Here is a 21,638-nt window from a genome sequence, read left to right as displayed (position 1 = left end):
TCTCCCTCCTGCAAGGCCACACTCCTGCCCTACAGCACACCACACTACACTACCTGCGGTCACACAGTACACACCATTTACAAACACATCCCTCACCTTTATTAAACACTCAACAAGATCCAGGTATGGTGTATATGGCCTAATACATGCACCTGCCATAGGTACTGGAGATTGGACTACTGGTACAGGAGAGAAGAGGAGGAGGAGAGGAAGGGGAAGAGATGAAAGGGAGGAGAGAAGAGGAAGGAGAGGTGAGGAAGGAGAGGAAATTGAGGAGAGAGGTGGAAGGAGAGAAGAGGAAGGAGAGGAGAGGAAAGGAAGGAGAGGAAAGGAAGGAGAGGAGAGGAAGGAGAGGAAAGGGAGGAGGGGAGAGGAAGGAGAGAAGAGGAAGGAGATATGAGGAAGGAGAGGAAAGGAAGGAGAGGAAAGGGAGGAGGGGAGAGGAAGGGGAGGAGAGGGATGAAAGGATAGGAAAGGTATGGGAGGAGAGGAGAGGAAAGGGAGGAGAGGAAAGGTATGGGAGGAAAGGAAGGGGAGGATAGGAAGGGGGGGAAGGAAGGGGAGGATAGGAGGAAGGGGAGGTGAGGAAAGGGATGAGAGGAGAGGAAAGGGATGAGAGTAAAGGGATGAGAGGAGAGAAAAGGGATGAGGGGAGAGGAAAGGGATGAGAGTAAAGGGATGAGAGGAGAGAAAAGGGATGAGAGGAGAGAAAAGGGAGGAGAGGAAAGGGATGAGAGGAGAGGAAAGGGATCAGAGGTGAGGAAGGGGAGGAAAGTTGAGGAAGAGGAGGATAGGAAGAGGAGGAGAAACGAAGTCTAATATTGTCACGTTCTGACCTTAGTTCCTTTGTTTTGTCTTTTGTTTTAGTATGGTCAGTGCGTGAGTTGGGTGGGTTGTCTATGTTAGTTTTTCTATGATTTTCTATTTCTGTGTTTGGCCTGATATGGTTCTCAATCAGAGGCAGCTGTCAATCGTTGTCCCTGATTGGGAACCATATTTAGGTAGCCTGTTTTCTGTTGGGTTTTGTGGGTGGTTATTTTCAGTCTTTGTGTGTCTGCACCAGATAGAACTGTTTCGGTTTTCACTTTGTTCATTTGTATTTTGAAGTGTTCACTTTCATTAAATAAGATGAACACTTACCACGCTGCACCTTGGTCCTCTCTTTCTCCCGACGACAACCGTTACAAATATATTGTAAAGACACAGACAACTAGCCTGAGCCAGAGGGAGAGTCATTATCAGTGAATGAGCAGACCTCTAGCAACTACTGAAAGGTTACCATGTAGCATGTTTGATATTAACAAGCATGCTCACAACACTTTATCTCCTCTTTAACTGGGAGAGGACATGATTAAAGTGAAGTTCCTTCAGCATGGAGCTACTAATATATTCCTACTGGAGAGGAGCAGCCTCTCTCTCTCTCACGCCCTCTCTCCCTCTCCCTCCCTCTCTGATTGCTTTGGTGAAACACACGATTAGCCAGCTGCTTCCCCTGATTAAAGAAACTCCCCTGTTTCTAGGGCATCTCCTCATGCTCCTCCTTCCTCTAGCCCTCTCTCCACTCCTCCATCTGTCTCCTCCTTTCCCAAGTCTTCCTCTCTATCTACCTCTCTGTCTTCCCCTCTCCACCCTCCTTTACCTCGCCCACACACTCTTTCATTTCCTGTCTACTCCCTTTTGCCCTCTCTCTCCCTGTCCTTCAATCTGTCTCTCTCACTCTCTCTCCCCTCTCCAGACGTTTATATCATCCCTCCGTCATTCTCACTTTCTCTCTCTTGGGTTTAGTCTTTCACTTCACTTCTCCCAACATTCAATTAACTTTCCACTTCCTCTCCACCGCAACTCCCCCGACGCGTCAATCACACTCTGCTGCCGTGGCGACTGACAGCTGGCCCCCACCCTTCCTCCCAGCGGCGTCCTGTGTTCCACCAGGCATGACCCAGTCACCTGGTAGGGGGCTCCCACAGCCCTCTGGGATACCTGGTGGGGCAGGGCGGCCATACTGCCTGGGCTCAGGGAGGACACGCGTGGTTAACTGTTCATAGCAACTTCTGTTCATTAGCTCACTGGGCGTGAGGAACTGTGTGTGGGTGCTTTTGTGGTTTTGAGTCTCCAACCAGTATTGCAGAGAGGGAGTCTCAAAACCATCTCTCCTTCAAAATACATCACCACATTGACAAAACACAGAGGCAAAGCTGCATGTCTTCGATGGAAGCAGTTGTGGGAAAAGTACCCAATTGTCCTACTTGATTAAAAGTAAAGACACCTTCACAGAAAATGACTCAAGTAAAAGTGAAAGTCACCCAGTAAAATGCTACTTGAGTAAAAGTCTAAAAGTATTTGATTTGAAATATACTTAAGTATCAAAAGTAAAAGTATAAATAACTTCAAATTCCTTTCCATTTTCTTGTTTTTAAAATGTACGCATAGTCAGGGGCATAATTTACAAATTAAGCATTTAGTTAGATCGCCAAATCAGAGGCAGTTGGGATGAGCAGGGATGTTCTCTTGATAAGTGTGTGAATTGGACCATTTCCTGTCCTGTTAAACATTCAAAATGTAACAAGTACTTTTGGGTGTCAGGGAAAATGTATGGAGTAAAAAGTACATTATTTACTTTAGGAATGTAGTCAATTAAAAGCAGTCAAAAATATAAATAGTAACAGTACAGATACCACAAAAAACTACCTAAATAGTACTTTAAAGTATTTTTACTTAAGTACTTTACTTTACTTTACAGTTTGATGTCAAATAAAAGCATAATAAAAAGTATTGACTTGTTCACTGTGTGATATTTTCCGGATTCTCCACGGTATAAAAGACCTGTCATGTTCTCCAGTTCTCAATTTCTTATGGTGTGTATCTCTGTGTGTGTGTGTGTGTGTGTGTGTGTCAGTGTGAGCTGTAGCGATCCTCTGAGTCCTTACAGAGATAGTAAAATAGTCAATCAGACAGATAGGGGCAGAACCATGCTACTGGTAGCAGCCTGTTAATCCACATCATTTCCCCAGACTCTTCTCTTCTTCTCCAAATGTGATGGGATTTACTCAGGGCCAAGGCACCCCACTGGTAATCCCTATTCCTTAGAAATCTCCACACACTGTGGGTGCATGTGTGTGAGAGCGGGAGAGAGAGAGAAATGGAAAATAGAGATTGTGAGAGAGACAGACTGTGTGTCAGAGAGAAGGAAGACTAAGAGGAAGAGATAGATAGAGAGTGTGAGAGGGACAGACTGCGTGTCAGAGAGAAGGAAGACTAAGAGGAAGAGATAGATAGAGAGTGTGAGAGGGACAGACTGTGTGTCAGAGAGAAGGAAGACTAAGAGGAAGAGATAGATAGAGAGTGTGAGAGGGACAGACTGTGTCAGAGAGAAGGAAGACTAAGAGGAAGAGATAGATAGAGAGTGTGAGAGGGACAGACTGTGTGTCAGAGAGAAGGAAGACTAAGAGGAAGAGATAGATAGAGAGTGTGTTTACACAAATGATGCAACAAAAACGTAGAAAACTCCAGGCCCTATCTGCAAAGTAAAAGTGAGATGAGAGTGACGTCTGAAGATGAAAGCTATACTAAAGGTAACCGTGCTTCTGCACCTAGCCAGCCTGCTACAGTAGTCTGCTTGTCAGATAAAAGCCAGCCTGCCTGTGTCTGGTAATGAAATAACAGAGGGGATATTACCCAGAATGACCTGCAGGACTGTCTGTCTGTGGACGCCACTGTGTCCTGTGTGTAATAGAATAATAGATTACATCTAGCAGACACATTTACACACCCTCAAGGACACACACACACAGAGAGAGAGAGAGAGAGAGAGAATTAATCCCATAAAGGACGGGTTGCCAATTGGCGATTTGACACGAAAATAAAATGTTATTCATAAAAAAAATGTCATTCGTACAGTTGAGAATAGTGATGCACCGGCATTACATTTTTGGCAAATACCGATATTCTATTTTTTTCCTTGCCAAAAAAATTGATACCGATACAGATAACCAGTATTAAACATTTTTGCGGCCTTTTAAGCATTCTGGTACAGTTAAATAGTTAACATACACACATGGACGCCGCGGTCTAATGCACTGCATCTCAGTGCAAGAGGCGTCACTACAGTACATGGTTCGAATCCAGGCTGTGTCACATCCGGCCGGGATTGGGAGTCCCATAGGGCGGCGCACAATTGGCCCAGCATCGTCCGGGCCGTCATTGTAAATAAGATTACACACACACACACGCACACCACACTGACCAAAAAGTTTACGCATGTCCCCATTATCAGTAAAACACGATCAAAACCTATTTCTTTCCCATTTGTTCAGTTGTTTCATTCTCAACCAGGATTTCTATGGAACACCGTTTGGGTCTTTTAATCAAATAAGAACTGTCTTATAAATTAGGGTTATTTTAGATGATGACACCTAGCTAGCTAGCTAGCTAACTATAGCTACTGAAACAGATGTTGTGTTGCTATGTTTTTGGGAAAGAACATTGTTTGCATTCATGAGCTAGCTAGCTTTTTTTTATGACCAGCACTGTAGGTGCGCGAGACAACTTTACCAGCATCATAGCATATGTATCGATGAATCGTTGTGACATATGAAATACAAGTGATAGTGTAATCAATGTGTAATAACTACGGAAAAAATGTATTAACGCGTTAAATTATTATGTGACGTGTAGTCATATTCAGGTCCTGATTGGTCAACCAGCTTATTTGACACGTCAAATAGTGTTATTTTCTACATAGTTATTACACAATTACATGGAGCCCAAACCGGCTACGCACGTGCACCATCGTGCGCTATCGTGCATACATTTATTTTGTCCCCCTACACCAAACGCGATCACGACACGCAGGTTAAAATATCAAAACAAACTCTGAACCAATGACATTAATTTGGGGACAGGTCGAAAAGCATTAAACATGTATGGCAATTTAGCTAGTTAGCTTGCACTTGCTAGCTAATTTGTCCTATTTAGCTAGCTTGCTGTTGCCAGCTAATTTGTCCTATTTAGCTAGCTTGCTGTTGCCAGCTAATTTGTCCTGGGATATAAACATTGAGTTGTTATTTTACCTTAACTGCACAAGGTCCTCTATTCCGACAATTAATCCACACATAAAACGGTCAACCGAATCGTTTCTAGTCATCTCTCCTCCTTCCAGGCTTTTTCATCGTTGAACTTATATGGTGATCGCATCTAAACTTTCATAGTATTACCACGACTACCGGCAAAACAGTTCGTCTTTCTATCACCCACGTGGGTATAACCAATGAGGAGATGGCACGTGGGTACCTGCTTCTATAAACCAATGAGGAGATGGGAGAGGCAGGACTTTCAGTGCGATCTGCGTCAGAAATAGAAAGGACTTCTATTTTAGCCGTTGGCAACGCAGACGCTCGTTGGCGCGCGCGAGCAGTGTGGGTGCAATAATTGAATAACATGGATTTCAAAATGTATTTTGCGACGCTCGCGCAGGCGATGTGTCCGGTCTGGTCAGCATGTCACTCGTATTTCACATGTCACAACAATTCATCGATACATATGTTATGATCGTGCACATACAGTGCTTGTCATAAAAAAGCAAGATAGCTCGTGGATGGAAACAATGTTCTTCTCCAAAAACATAGCAACACGACATTTGTTTCAGTAGCTATAGTTAGCTAGCTAACTATATAGCTAGGTGTCATCATCTAAAACAACCCTAATTTATAAGACAGTTCTTATTTGATTAATGGTGGTCGGACCTATCTATGTGAAGCTAGCCACAATAAGGATTAGCCACAATAGTGGACTTTGCGGTTAGCCTTCAAAATAAAAGTGTGGCATAATTCTACTGTTTGTATTCATTTGCATCACCGTCAATGACATACTTTTATTTTGAAGGCAAACCACAAATTTGACTATTGTGCTTAATCCTTATTGTGACTAGCTTCACAACACATAACCTGGTCCGGTCGAGCATCACTAGCCAGATGAAGCTAGCTGGCTGCTTATAACATTAGCTTTGGGCAACAGGGTTAAGTAGCTGGCTAGCTACTTATTTTCATGAACTGACGTTCAATTTCAATAGGCGAACAACAAGTGGCAACCTAGCTAATACTTACTCAAGGATTCCTAAATCATTGCTAAGAATAATGAAAATGACTGCAGTTTCTACCCATCAGTTTCTACCCAAAGCCAACATCACCCACGACAGAGAACGGTTGATTGTCAAGGGCAATGAATAACATTATCTTGGCATTAATGGATTTCACCTTTGAGGTATCTCACAGAAATGTTCTTACTCTTTCAAATCACTGCTCGACTTGTTGGCTGCTCGATCCACACAGCAGACATTGTGGGCTAGGTTAGGAATGCTGTGTTACACGTGTTTGTCAACATTTTACGCGGCGTCGTTACGTCATGTACCTACGTTATATAGGTATGCACGGTAGCTTTGACATCGTTTTTTAACATCAGCGTTAAACTAGACATCGGGCCGATGCTGATGTTGGCATTTTTAGCTAATATCGTCAGATTCCGATATGTTCACCGATATATCGTGCATCGATAGATGAGAACTATAGCCATTTTATCACGCAGAGGACATATTGTGCATAATGCTTTACAGAGAGACTGTACACTGTGCATTGAGAGTGTATGTGACAGTGTATGTGTGCATGGGTGTGAGTGTACTCACCGCCCTGGTCGGTGGTGACTGTAATGGCGGCCGTGGCGCCACGGGTCAGAGTTAAGGGGTTTAGGGGTTAGAGTAGGTTGTCCACCCACTCTGGCCAGAGTGGGTGAAAATGCGCTTTGGTGATGACATTTCAATTATGTTAGAAAATACATTAATCATTCAGTGGTGTCTTTCTCTGACATATCTTTTTGATCTACCCATCCCGGTATCGGGATAATTGTCATCAGCAACGCTGAATAGCATAGCGCCGCAGTCAAATAATATTACAAAAAAATATTCATATTCATGAAATCACAAGTGCAATATTGCAAAACACAGCTTAGCCTTTTGTTAATCCACCTGTCGTCTCAGATTTTGAAATTATGCTTTACAGCGAAAGCAATACAAGCGTTTGTGTAAGTTTATCGATCGCTCAACAAAACATTAAGTACACTTAGCATCAGGTAACTTGGTCACGAAAATCAGAAAAGCAATCAAATTAATCGTTTACCTTTGATGATCTTCGGATGTTTTCACTCACGAGACTCCCAGTTAGACAACAAATGTTCCTTTTGTTCCATAAAGATTATTTTTATATCCAAATACCTCCGTTCATTTGGCGCGTTATGCTCAGAAATCCACAGGAAAGAGCGGTTACGACAACGCAGACGAAAATTCCAAATAATATCCATAATGTCCACAGAAACATGTCAAACGTTTTTTATAATCAATCCTCAGGTTGTTTTTCAAATATATATTTGATAATATATCAACCGGGAGTGTTGGTTTTTCAATAGGACCGGGAGAAACAATGGCCGCCTTTCTCTGTTGCGCAAAACTCACTCTGAGAGCCCCCACCTATCCACTTACGCAATGTGATCGTTCTCGCTCATTTTTCAAAATAAAAGCCTGAAACTATGTCTAAAGACTGTTGACACCTTAGGGAAGCCATAGAAAAAGAATCTGGTTGATATCCCTTTAAATGGATGATAGGCATGCATAAGAACAGAGAGGTTTCAAAAAAAGAGGCACTTCCTGATTGGATTTTCCTCAGGTTTCCACCTGCAATATCAGTTCTGTTAAACTCGCAGACAATATTTTGACAGTTTTGGAAACTTTAGAGTGTTTTCTATCCTAATCCGACAATTATATGCATATTCTAGTTTCGGGGGCTGAGAAATAGGCAGTTTCAAATGGGTACGTTTGAAAATATACTGCCCCCTATACTTAAGAAGTTTTAACATCATATCCACAAAGTTGGATTTGGTAACCTAAAACATCTGATAATACGCACCGAGCTCGGTTGACATAGCAGTGCAGGTTGCTCGGAACAACTTTTGAGGATTTACCATTTTGTGGTTGTCGTCTTGAAAGTTGTTTCCGCGGGTTGCAAAAAGCTAAATTAGCATGACGCAAGCTGAATTAAATGTAAAAGGCTTTGAAAATAAAAAGCTTGGTATACGCTCAGTGCTCCACTGGCATTGCACAGAGATATGCTTGTTTTTGGGAGAAATCTTCGAAAAAGAAAAGGAGTTTCGAATTAATATCAAAAGCGTACACTAAAATATGAAAATACTATATGTCATGTGTCATAATCGCTATCCATTTGACCTCTATATTGTTTTATGTCCCGCGGATTCAAAGAGAAAGATGAGTTCAATGGGGAAAGTGAGCCTTTTAGACAGTCAGTAGCCTTCATTCTTGCACAGAATCCAGCCTAGCTAACACGATGCAATTTTCCAGATTGTTTACCACTTTTTTTCTCTTGATTTAGTCACCCTAATTCTGGCCATCCTACAGGGGTAAAAACTCCAATAACTTTTGAACGGATTATGCTAGAGACATGAGGTTTGGACCATTGGTTTTAGAGGATTAGACACAAAATTAACATATATTGGTAAAATATGTATTTTAATTGGACACCCTAGTCAGAGGGTTTAAGGGTAAGAGGTCAGGGTCAGAGGTTAGAGGTCAGTGTATAGGTGTACTCACAGCCTTGGTCGGTGGAGACAGTGATGTCTGACAGGTTCAGGGTTAAGGGGGTTAGAGGTCAGTGTATAGGTGTACTCACCGCCCTGGTCGGTGGAGACAGTAATGGCGGCCACAGGTCTCGGGTAGTTAATCATCTTAGACACTCCATTCAGTGACTCAATCTCAAAGGTGTAGTTGGCGTGAGCAGAGAAGTCCATCACCGTTACGGTGGCGTTAGTCAGGCCCTGGGGGCGGGGCACAAAGCGAAGCTCTTCCCCACAAAGCTGGCATTGGTCGGGCTCTGGGCCGCATCGCTTACATAGCACGTTATAGGTCAGGTCCCTGCGACCACCCATGTCGCTGGGAGGAGACCACTCCAACTGTAGACAGGTGTCGTTCAGGTTGAAGACCACGTTACGAGGAGGGGAGGGGGGACCTGGAATAGAGAGAGAGCTTCGTGTTGATTGATCATGTTTCTGCCTCAACATCTCTGTAGTTTGTGGTGGAATGAGTCCAAATAAAGAGTATAGAACACATTGAAAGGGAACAGGCAAATGTTATTCTACTTTAAGTGGAACAGACAGCGTTTTAACTACTTTGCAGATAAGAAACAAACAGACAGTCACATCAATCAAAAATATTAAATTTCCAGTTCATACTACAAAACTAACTTTATAAGAGGTTTAAAAAATTGGTTCTATTTGACTCAACATTCCATGACGTACAGTAAGGCATTGTTGGCAGAATAGATGGATGCAGTTCAATGCATGATTAATATAATTCACCAATACATTTCTTTGTAGTCCCAAATAATATCAGGTTGTAAATCACAGCTGGCCTGGTACATTGTTTGTTGCCTCCACCCATTCGGGATGCACTTTTTCAGTTTCAATGACTCAATATTTTGGACAAAAACGGCCGAATGTAACTAAGGCTGGGAATGTCAATATAATCAAACTAGAAAGGGCAATGATCACAAGTCAGTCATAACGTGGCTAGCGTAACTATTTATGTATCTATTAATTTAGCAAGCTAAAAACATGTAGGCTAATGTTTGCTAGCTAGCTGCTGGGATGATGTCATGTCATTGGAGTGGGAGAGTGACTGACTTTTTCCCCTCATTGTTTTTTGGCTGCTACAGCTAGAGATGCAGGTGTCATTTGGTTAGCTAGCAAGAAATGTGAATCGCTTTGCTAGCTAACTAGCTTAATTGAACTTTAACGACTGTTATCCAGTTAGCATATCTTGTGCGTTCGTAAATTCACTCTGGCTATCTAATCCAATTTCAGAGCACTCTCATCTAAGAGTGAAGGATAACTGATGAATTTACCAACACGCAACACCAGTGGTGGGCCGTCAGGGCCTGCAAGGCCTTCTCTGCTGGCCTAAACATCATCAGAATATATATATTTTTTTAAATATATTTTCCCACAAATATGTATTAAATTATTCCCCAGAGTAAGAGTTATACTCTTCTTTTCATAGCTTTCCTCTTGGTTGCACTGCTTCCAGCCCCAGGTTGAGATTTGGAGGGCTGGTCTTTATGTTAGATCTTTTATCCAATCATATTCAGCCATCATGTGTTGCCAGGGGTCTAAAATCTGCCCTCAGGCCTTCAGAATCAACAGTGCGGGCGCTTGTCGCTTATAGTGAATGGAAATGAAAATTTAGTGTCAACCAATCAGCTTTAGAGTTGGCTATTGTACGCCTGCTGGCTGGCTCCAGTGTTACACAGGAGCCAGCTAGCAGGCGTAGTGCGTGCACGTCTTTTGATTGGATTACCAATATTGAGAGGCAGGTCCTATGGAGATCTAGGAAACTGAATTTGATAAACGAATTAATTTGCGTACTACTAAGCTGTTTTTTCAACCCACAATGGCGGAAGGAGGAGAAGATATCGATTTGGTCGAGGATATAATTATAACGCCATTCTCAAGACGAACTTTTCAAGAAAAGTTAGACATTGTAAGGAGAGGTCGCCCGACGCCACAAAGCCTGTCACAGGCGGGAAAGGGCTTCGTTCGCTCGCCACTTTCAAAGTTTCAACTACGAGCGCTGTCAATGGCTCCTTGGCTCCGAGAAGCACTGCAAACTGTACTGCTGGGAATGCCTATTATTTGCAAGTGATCGATTTGGTGTTTGGAGCCACACTGGCTTTGCAAACTTGAGTTGTCTAACCAAGGCAGCAACGAGACACCAAAGTACGGCTGGGCACTAACAAGCAATGGTGCTTTTAAAAACTTTTGGGGACACCGGAGTGGATCTACAGCTCAAAGAACACGCGCGCAGGGCAACGGAGCTGCACAATGAAAAGGTGAAGGGAAATATTGAAAAGACTCATTGATTGTGTCATGTTTTTGGGTAAACACTGTTTACCCAAAAATGTCAATTTGTCAATTTCAAGGTGACGCAACGCCTGGTTATACTGCGTTTCTGTCTAAATGTATAGTGTCTAGAGCCATGGCATCATAATGAGGTGGATTAATTCGGGTGGGACTGTGTAATACCTCACTGAAGGCCCAGGCCCCAGGCCCACGGCACGCCACTGCGCAACACCGCCGAATATGACCACTGTCAATTGTTACCAGCAGCACAGTCTAGATAACATGCAAACAGCCTAACCAGGTCTGCTAGGGCGAATAAAATGGTCAGAATGAGGTGTTCTCTCATTTGTGTCTGGGAGTAGCTAGGAAGCTAGCCAACTTTAGACAGTTAGCTTGGGTGTTTGACTGTAATTGTGAGGAATGCTCAGATCAACCTTACTCCTCGGCCAGCGCGTCCAGTGTCAACAGTGCAGTGTGCTCTCAATTTACGAACAACCCAGAGTGCACTCTGACATACTGAAGGCAATTTACAAACGCACCCTTAGTCGTCAATCAAATGTATTTGGCATTGATCAAATGTGCGGGCAGGCAAGTTCCCATTCAGTTGTCAAAACGTGGGACGAGCAGGCTACTACTCACCATTGTTAATCAGTGCAATTTCGATGGCCAAGTAGCTGAAAAAGTTTGAGAGGGTTTATCTAATGCTCCCTCTTTAGATTTTAGCTCATCTCACTCTGGCTAGCATTAGTTGTTGATCTTGCTGTTGTTGATGTGCATAACTGAGTGAGAGACAGCCTTCCTTTTTATGGTTGTTTGATCAATAGGACTGTAAAGTTCCCAAACGTAAGAGGACACATTTACATATTTGCAGAAATCCATTCATGTGTATTTTGGAGCTTTTGGTGAATGTGTTCTAATGGTCTAAAGTCAGCTGTTGCTCCTGCCTGTAAACACACAGTCTAGTTCAAAGTGAATGATGACAGGTCTGTGTGGTAAATGGATTATCTGCATATAGGCCTACTGTAGCTCTGATTGGCTATGGTGCACCAGTCTGTGTAGACTCCGGTCTTGGGTAAGATGTTTTTATTTGGTTTTAATTACTGCAGTCTATTAATTGTCCAAATCCACGCCCGCTTTCCCAGTCTATACTGCTATAGAATTTTCACAAACACCTTACTCTATGTCATTTCCAAACATTCTGTGAATTTATGAAATGTGAAAATGACCATATCTAAGTGCTCACTTGTCAGAAAACAGTGCCATGATCTTCCTGGGGGTGTATATGAACAGATTGTAATAAGATTTCATGTTGCTAAAACGCTATCAGATCCACTTTAAACAAGGCTAAAAAACAAAACCTTGCTATTATAATGCCATGTCTACTTTGATACCATTGTTCACTTTGACAAACATCTACTATCTACTACAGACAGCTTATCATCAAGGTGACTGCTTCTCCATTGTGTGTGAAGTTATTCTGGCAGAGGTATTGTGAGAGTAGGTGCATGCAGGCATTGAGTAGATGTGTGCAGGCATTGTATGTGTGTGCAGGTATTGTGTGTGTGTGCTGTACAGAGCAGTCTGCCAGCTGTCAGAGGGGCAGTGTTAAAAGGCCTGGGGGATTTAAACCCTCCAGTCCTGCCAAGCTTTCTGTCTGTCTGGACAATAGGCTGGAGCCCTCTCCTGCCTAACCCCACTCCCAATCCCCCTCTCCTGTCCTCCTCCTACCTTCCCCGCTCCCAATCCCCCTCTCCTGTCCTCCTCCTACCTTCCCCGCTCCCAATCCCCCTCTCCTGTCCCCCTCCTACCTTCCCCGCTCCCAATCCCCCTCTCCTGTCCTCCTCCTACCTTCCCCGCTCCCAATCCCCCTCCTACCTTCCCCGCTCCCAATCCCCCTCTCCTGTCCCCCTCCTACCTTCCCCACTCCCAATCCCCCTCTCCTGTCCCCCTCCTACCTTCCCCGCTCCCAATCCCCCTCTCCTGCCCTCCTCCTCCTCTTCTCCATCCCTCTTTCCTGCCCTCCTCCTCATCTGCTCTCTCTCATATAACACTACATGCCTGTACTGTACTCTCCAAGAGAATATAACACTACATGCCTGTACTGTACTCTCCAAGAGTATATAACACTACATGCCTGTACTGTACTCTCCAAGAGTATATAACACTACATGCCTGTACTGTACTCTCCAAGAGTATATAACACTACATGCATGTACTGTACTCTCCAAGAGTATATAACACTACATGCCTGTACTGTACTCTCCAAGAGTATATACCACTATATGCATGTACTGTACTCTCCAAGAGTATATAACACTATATGCCTGTACTGTACTCTCCAAGAGTATATAACACTACATGCCTGTACTGTACTCTCCAAGAGTATATAACACTATATGCCTGTACTGTACTCTCCAAGAGTATATAACACTACATGCCTGTACTGTACTCTCCAAGAGTATATAACACTATATGCCTGTACTGTACTCTCCAAGAGTGTATAACACTATATGCCTGTACTGTACTCTCCAAGAGTATATAACACTACATGCATGTACTGTACTCTCCAAGAGTATATAACACTATATGCCTGTACTGTACTCTCCAAGAGTATATACTACTATATGCATGTACTGTACTCTCCAAGAGTATATAACACTATATGCCTGTACTGTACTCTCCAAGAGTATATAACACTACATGCCTGTACTGTACTCTCCAAGAGTATATAACACTATATGCCTGTACTGTACTCTCCAAGAGTATATAACACTACATGCCTGTACTGTACTCTCCAAGAGTATATAACACTACATGCATGTACTGTACTCTCCAAGAGTATATAACACTATATGCCTGTACTGTACTACCCAAGAGTATATAACACTATATGCCTGTACTGTACTCTCCAAGAGTATATAACACTACATGCCTGTACTGTACTCTCCAAGAGTATATAACACTACATGCCTGTACTGTACTCTCCAAGAGTATATAACACTACATGCATGTACTGTACTCTCCAAGAGTATATAACACTACATGCCTGTACTGTACTCTCCAAGAGTATATAACACTACATGCATGTACTGTACTCTCCAAGAGTATATAACACTATATGCCTGTACTGTACTCTCCAAGAGTATATAACACTACATGCCTGTACTGTACTCTCCAAGAGTATATAACACTACATGCCTGTACTGTACTCTCCAAGAGTATATAACACTACATGCCTGTACTGTACTCTCCAAGAGTATATAACACTACATGCCTGTACTGTACTCTCCAAGAGTATATAACACTACATGCCTGTACTGTACTCTCCAAGAGTATATAACACTACATGCCTGTACTGTACTCTCCAAGAGTATATAACACTATATGCCTGTACTGTACTCTCCAAGAGTATATAACACTACATGCCTGTACTGTACTCTCCAAGAGTATATAACACTATATGCCTGTACTGTACTCTCCAAGAGTATATAACACTATATGCCTGTACTGTACTCTCCAAGAGTATATAACACTACATGCATGTACTGTACTCTCCAAGAGTATATAACACTACATGCCTGTACTGTACTCTCCAAGAGTATATAACACTACATGCCTGTACTGTACTCTCCAAGAGTATATAACACTACATGCCTGTACTGTACTCTCCAAGAGTATATAACACTACATGCCTGTACTGTACTCTCCAAGAGTATATAACACTACATGCCTGTACTGTACTCTCCAAGAGTATATAACACTACATGCCTGTACTGTACTCTCCAAGAGTATATAACACTATATGCATGTACTGTACTCTCCAAGAGTATATAACACTATATGCCTGTACTGTACTCTCCAAGAGTATATAACACTACATGCCTGTACTGTACTCTCCAAGAGTATATAACACTACATGCATGTACTGTACTCTCCAAGAGTATATAACACTACATGCCTGTACTGTACTCTCCAAGAGTATATACCACTATATGCATGTACTGTACTCTCCAAGAGTATATAACACTATATGCCTGTACTGTACTCTCCAAGAGTATATAACACTACATGCCTGTACTGTACTCTCCAAGAGTATATAACACTATATGCCTGTACTGTACTCTCCAAGAGTATATAACACTACATGCCTGTACTGTACTCTCCAAGAGTATATAACACTATATGCCTGTACTGTACTCTCCAAGAGTGTATAACACTATATGCCTGTACTGTACTCTCCAAGAGTATATAACACTACATGCATGTACTGTACTCTCCAAGAGTATATAACACTATATGCCTGTACTGTACTCTCCAAGAGTATATACTACTATATGCATGTACTGTACTCTCCAAGAGTATATAACACTATATGCCTGTACTGTACTCTCCAAGAGTATATAACACTACATGCCTGTACTGTACTCTCCAAGAGTATATAACACTATATGCCTGTACTGTACTCTCCAAGAGTATATAACACTACATGCCTGTACTGTACTCTCCAAGAGTATATAACACTACATGCATGTACTGTACTCTCCAAGAGTATATAACACTATATGCCTGTACTGTACTACCCAAGAGTATATAACACTATATGCCTGTACTGTACTCTCCAAGAGTATATAACACTACATGCCTGTACTGTACTCTCCAAGAGTATATAACACTACATGCCTGTACTGTACTCTCCAAGAGTATATAACACTACATGCATGTACTGTACTCTCCAAGAGTATATAACACTACATGCCTGTACTGTACTCTCCAAGAGTATATAACACTACATGCATGTACTGTACTCTCCAAGAGTATATAACACTATATGCCTGTACTGTACTCTCCAAGAGTATATAACACTACATGCCTGTACTGTACTCTCCAAGAGTATATAACACTACATGCATGTACTGTACTCTCCAAGAGTATATAACACTATATGCCTGTACTGTACTCTCCAAGAGTATATAACACTACATGCCTGTACTGTACTCTCCAATAGTATATAACACTATATGCCTGTACTGTACTCTCCAAGAGTATATAACACTACATGCCTGTACTGTACTCTCCAAGAGTATATAACACTACATGCCTGTACTGTACTCTCCAAGAGTATATAACACTATATGCCTGTACTGTACTCTCCAAGAGTATATAACACTACATGCCTGTACTGTACTCTCCAAGAGTATATAACACTATATGCATGTACTGTACTCTCCAAGAGTATATAACACTACATGCCTGTACTGTACTCTCCAAGAGTATATAACACTATATGCCTGTACTGTACTCTCCAAGAGTATATAACACTATATGCCTGTACTGTACTCTCCAAGAGTATATAACACTACATGCCTGTACTGTACTCTCCAAGAGTATATAACACTACATGCCTGTACTGTACTCTCCAAGAGTATATAACACTACATGCATGTACTGTACTCTCCAAGAGTATATAACACTATATGCCTGTACTGTACTCTCCAAGAGTATATAACACTACATGCCTGTACTGTACTCTCCAAGAGTATATACCACTACATGCATGTACTGTACTCTCCAAGAGTATATAACACTATATGCCTGTACTGTACTCTCCAAGAGTATATAACACTACATGCCTGTACTGTACTCTCCAATAGTATATAACACTATATGCCTGTACTGTACTCTCCAAGAGTATATAACACTACATGCCTGTACTGTACTCTCCAAGAGTATATAACACTACATGCCTGTACTGTACTCTCCAAGAGTATATAACACTATATGCCTGTACTGTACTCTCCAAGAGTATATAACACTACATGCCTGTACTGTACTCTCCAAGAGTATATAACACTATATGCATGTACTGTACTCTCCAAGAGTATATAACACTACATGCCTGTACTGTACTCTCCAAGAGTATATAACACTACATGCCTGTACTGTACTCTCCAAGAGTATATAACACTATATGCCTGTACTGTACTCTCCAAGAGTATATAACACTACATGCCTGTACTGTACTCTCCAAGAGTATATAACACTATATGCATGTACTGTACTCTCCAAGAGTATATAACACTACATGCCTGTACTGTACTCTCCAAGAGTATATAACACTATATGCCTGTACTGTACTCTCCAAGAGTATATAACACTACATGCCTGTACTGTACTCTCCAAGAGTATATAACACTATATGCCTGTACTGTACTCTCCAAGAGTATATAACACTACATGCCTGTACTGTACTCTCCAAGAGTATATAACACTATATGCCTGTACTGTACTCTCCAAGAGTATATAACACTATATGCCTGTACTGTACTCTCCAAGAGTATATAACACTACATGCCTGTACTGTACTCTCCAAGAGTATATAACACTACATGCCTGTACTGTACTCTCCAAGAGTATATAACACTATATGCCTGTACTGTACTCTCCAAGAGTATATAACACTATACGCCTGTACTGTACTGTCCCTTAGTGTATTGACTGCTGCTGGGACAATTACGACATTGCCTGATTGATTGATTGATGATACTCACGTGTGCAGGCCATAGTGGGTGGGTCTCTCTCAGCTCTGTAGAAAGCCTTCTCACAGTGGCAGACAGCAGCCCCCTCGCCATAGCTGAAACTGTGAGGGGGACACTTGGAACACTTGATGTTCCCCGTAAACGCCTTGTAGAAGCCTGGTCGACACGCTGGGGAGAGAAAGAGGGATATTTGGCTATATACATGTATATGTCAGGATCACAGACAGATAAATGGTTATACTGTGTATGGCAGGATAACAGACACAGAGATATGGTTAAATATGGCAGGATAACAGACACAGGGATATGGTTAAATATGGCAGGATAACAGACACAGAGATATGGTTATACTGTATATGGCAGGATAACAGACACATAGATATTGTTATACTGTATATGGCAGGATAACAGACACAGATATATGGTTATACTGTATATGGCAGGATAACAGATGCAGAGATATGGTTATACTCTATATGGCAGGATAACAGACACAGATACATGGTTATACTGTATATGGCAGGATAACATACACAGATATATGGTTATACTGTATATGGCAGGATAACAGACACAGATACATGGTTATACTGTATATGGCAGGATAACAGACACATATATATGGTTATACTGTATATGGCAGGATAACAGATGCAGAGATATGGTTAGACTGTATATGGCAGGATAACAGACACAGAGATATGGTTATACTGTATATGGCAGGACAACAGACACAGAGATATGGTTATACTCTATATGGCAGGATAACAGACACAGATACATGGTTATACTGTATATGACAGGATAACAGACACAGATATATGGTTATACTGTATATGGCAGGATAACAGACGCAGATATATGGTTATACTCTATATTGCAGGATAACAGACACAGATATATGGTTATACTCTATATGGCAGGACAACAGACACAGATATATGGTTATACTCTATATGGCAGGATAACAGACACAGAGATATTGTAACGACTCCCACCGAAGGTGGCTCCCCTTCCTGTTCGGGTGGTGCTCGGCGGTCGTCGTCACCGGCCTACTAGCTGCTACTGACTTTTCCTCCCCCTCCCTTTTTGTTGATTATTGACACCTGTTTGTGGTTAGGGTGATTTGTGGGGCTTTATTACCCAGCCGCCCGGCCTGCTGGGTGTGCGGGATTGTTGTGTGTACAGTCTGTACATTCTTGTGTGTCAGGATACGTGTTCGTTGGTTTATGTTTATTCGTGTTTCTCACTTTGCTTGTGGTGAAGCATTTGGTTTAGAGGAGCGTCGTGTGTTCACCCGTGTGGGGAATTAAATTTGGAACGCTACTCTGAACTCTCTGTCTCCTGCGTTTGACTCCTTGCATCCACGACACCCCGGGCATTACAGAATCCCGCACCATTTATCGGAATGGAGTCAGCAGGAGCAGCGACAAACCCACTCCCATCTATGGAGGAATGGGTGCTCCATCACACTACCGTACTCCATCGCATCGGTTCCGCCATGGATCAAATGATGGAGAGAATGGACCGATGGGAGAGGAGTGGTCTCCTCTCTCCACCTGCAGTCTCTCCAGCTCAGGATTCCTCCTCTCCTCTCTCACCATCCTCCGGCTCCAGCGCTCTCCGTCTTGCGCTCCCGAGGGAGTATGATGGAGCGGCAGTGGGATGTCAGGGAGACCCACTCCCTCGGGAGCGGAGAGGGTGAGTGTCCTCATCTCCTGCCTAACGGGTCGTGCTCTGGAGTGGGCTAACGCTGTCTGGAATGGCCCAGATTCAGCGAAGGAGCACTACCCCGAATTTTCCCGCCGCTTTCGTGCGGTGTTCGACCATCCACCTGAGGGCCGAGCGGCGGGAGAGCGACTGGTTCATCTCAGGCAGGAGAAGAGGAGCGCCCAGGATTACGCGTTGGAGTTTCGGACCTTGGCCGCGGGGTCTGGGTGGAACGACAGGGCCCTTATAGATCACTACAGATGTAGTCTCCGGGAGGATGTCCGCAGGGAGCTAGCGTGCCGGGACGAAGCTCTCTCCCTGGATGAGGTTATTGATATGTCCATCCGGCTGGACAATCTGCTGGCTTCCCGCGGCCGTTCGGAGAGGGTCCTGTGCGTTCCACCACCCAGCACCCCTGCACCCATTCCCATGGAGTTGGGAGGAGCCGTGCCGAGGGGTACCGGAGGAGGAGGCTCCCCCTGCACCAGCTGTGGTCGGAGAGGACACACGGCCGATCGGTGCTGGGGGGGTCCATCTGGGGGTCGAGATGGCAGGCGGAACATTTCTCGGTCACCTCAGGTGAGTAAGCACCAGACTCACCCAGAACCCCCTGTTTGTCATATGTTTGTCTTAATTTTTTTTCTTAATTTTTTTCCCTCTTCCCAGCATAAGGCACTAGTCGATTCAGGTGCAGCTGGGAACTTTATGGATCGCGGACTCGCCATCAAGCTAGGTGTTCCGCTTGTGCCGATAGATTCTCCTTTTCCCGTGCACTCCCTAGATAGCCGGCCATTAGGGTCAGGTTTGGTCCGGGAGGCCACGGTTCCACTGGACATGGTGACGCAGGGGGATCATAAGGAACGTCTACGTTTTTTCATTATCGATTCGCCTGCGTTTCCAGTGGTACTGGGGATTCCCTGGCTGGCTAGTCACAATCCTACTATTTCGTGGAAACAGGGGGTTCTCCAGGGGTGGTCAGAGGAGTGTTCTGGAAGGTGTCGGGGAATTTCCATCGGTGCCACGTCGGTGGAGAGTTCAGACCAGGTGTCCACGGTTCGCATTCCCCCCGAGTATGCCGATTTGGCAATCGCTTTTAGTAAAAAGAAAGCGACTAAATTACCACCTTATCGACCGGGTAGGGATTGTGCGATAGATCTCCAGGTAGACGCTGCGCTTCCCAAGAGTCACGTGTACCCTTTGTCCCAAGAGGAAACGGTGGCTATGGAGACATGGCACTGAGTCTCTGGGACAGGGGTACATTCGGTCCTCCATCTCACCCGTCTCCTCGAGTTTCTTTTTTGTGAAGAAAAAGGAGGGAGGTTTGCGTCCGTGTATTGATTATAGAGGTCTAAATGCCGTCACAGTGGGGTTTAGTTACCCACTACCTCTAATTGCTACGGCAATGGAATCATTTCACGGAGCGCAGTTCTTCACAAAACTGGATCTCAGGAGCGCGTACAGTCTGGTGCGTATTCGGAAGGGAGACGAGTGGAAAACCGCATTTAGTACCACATCGGGCCATTATGAGTACTGCGTCATGCCATATGGGTTAAAGAATGCTCCCGCCGTTTTCCAATCCTTTGTAGACGATATTCTCAGGGACCTGCACGGGCAGGGAGTGGTTGTTTATATCGATGACATTCTGATCTACTCAGCCACTCACGCCGCGCATGTGTCTCTAGTACGCAAAGTGCTTGGTAGACTGCTGGAGCATGACCTATATGTCAAGGCTGAGAAGTGTGTGTTCTCCAAACGAGCCGTCTCCTTTCTGGGTTATCGCATTTCCACCTCGGGGGTGGTGATGGAGGATGAACGCATTAAGGCCGTGCGTAATTGGCCGACTCCGACCACGGTAAAAGAGGTGCAGCGGTTTTGGGGTTTTGCCAACTACTACCGGAGGTTTATCCGGGGTTTTGGCCAGGTAGCAGCTCCCATTACCTCACTGCTGAAGGGGGGTCCGGTGCGTTTGCAGTGGTCAGCAAAAGCGGACGGAGCTTTCAACAGGTTGAAGGCGCTGTTCACGGATGCGCCCGTGTTGGCGCATCCGGATCCCTCTCTAGCATTCATAGTGGAGGTGGACGCGTCCGAGGCTGGGGTAGGTGCCGTGCTATCACAGCGCTCGGGTACGCCACCAAAACTCCACCCCTGCGCTTTTTTCTCTAAAAAGCTCAGCCCAGCGGAGCGTAACTATGATGTGGGGGACCGGGAGTTGTTAGCGGTGGTCAGTGCTCTGAAGGTGTGGAGACACTGGCTTGAGGGGGCTAAGCACCCTTTTCTCATCTGGACCGACCACCAGAATCTGAAGTATATTCGGGCAGCTAGGAGACTGAACCCACGTCAGGCAAGGTGGGCCATGTTCTTCACCCAATTCCAGTTTACTCTATCATACAGACCGGGCTCCCAAAACATAAAGGCGGATGCACTGTCCCGTTGTTTTGACAC

At 43.8% G+C, this 21,638-nt stretch overlaps 1 protein-coding gene across 2 annotated transcripts in view; it reads right to left on the bottom strand.

Moving 5' to 3' along the window:
- Nucleotides 1-21,638, bottom strand: part of LOC120063772 (ephrin type-A receptor 6-like) — a 236,441-nt gene that overhangs the window by 74,649 nt on the left and 140,154 nt on the right. For both annotated transcript variants that reach the window (XM_039014064.1, XM_039014065.1), the window contains exons 5-6: nt 17,499-17,654; nt 8,727-9,062 (exon numbers count right to left, since the gene is read on the bottom strand). In XM_039014064.1, the coding sequence (XP_038869992.1) occupies nt 8,727-9,062; nt 17,499-17,654 (492 nt within the window). The remainder of the gene's footprint in view (nt 1-8,726; nt 9,063-17,498; nt 17,655-21,638) is intronic.

This window comes from Salvelinus namaycush, chromosome 19 (genome assembly GCF_016432855.1).
Source record: "Salvelinus namaycush isolate Seneca chromosome 19, SaNama_1.0, whole genome shotgun sequence".
In the NCBI taxonomy this organism is placed as follows: domain Eukaryota; kingdom Metazoa; phylum Chordata; class Actinopteri; order Salmoniformes; family Salmonidae; genus Salvelinus; species Salvelinus namaycush.
The sequence above is the reverse complement of the archived record's forward strand: the minus strand, read 5'-3'. Positions and strand labels throughout refer to the sequence as shown.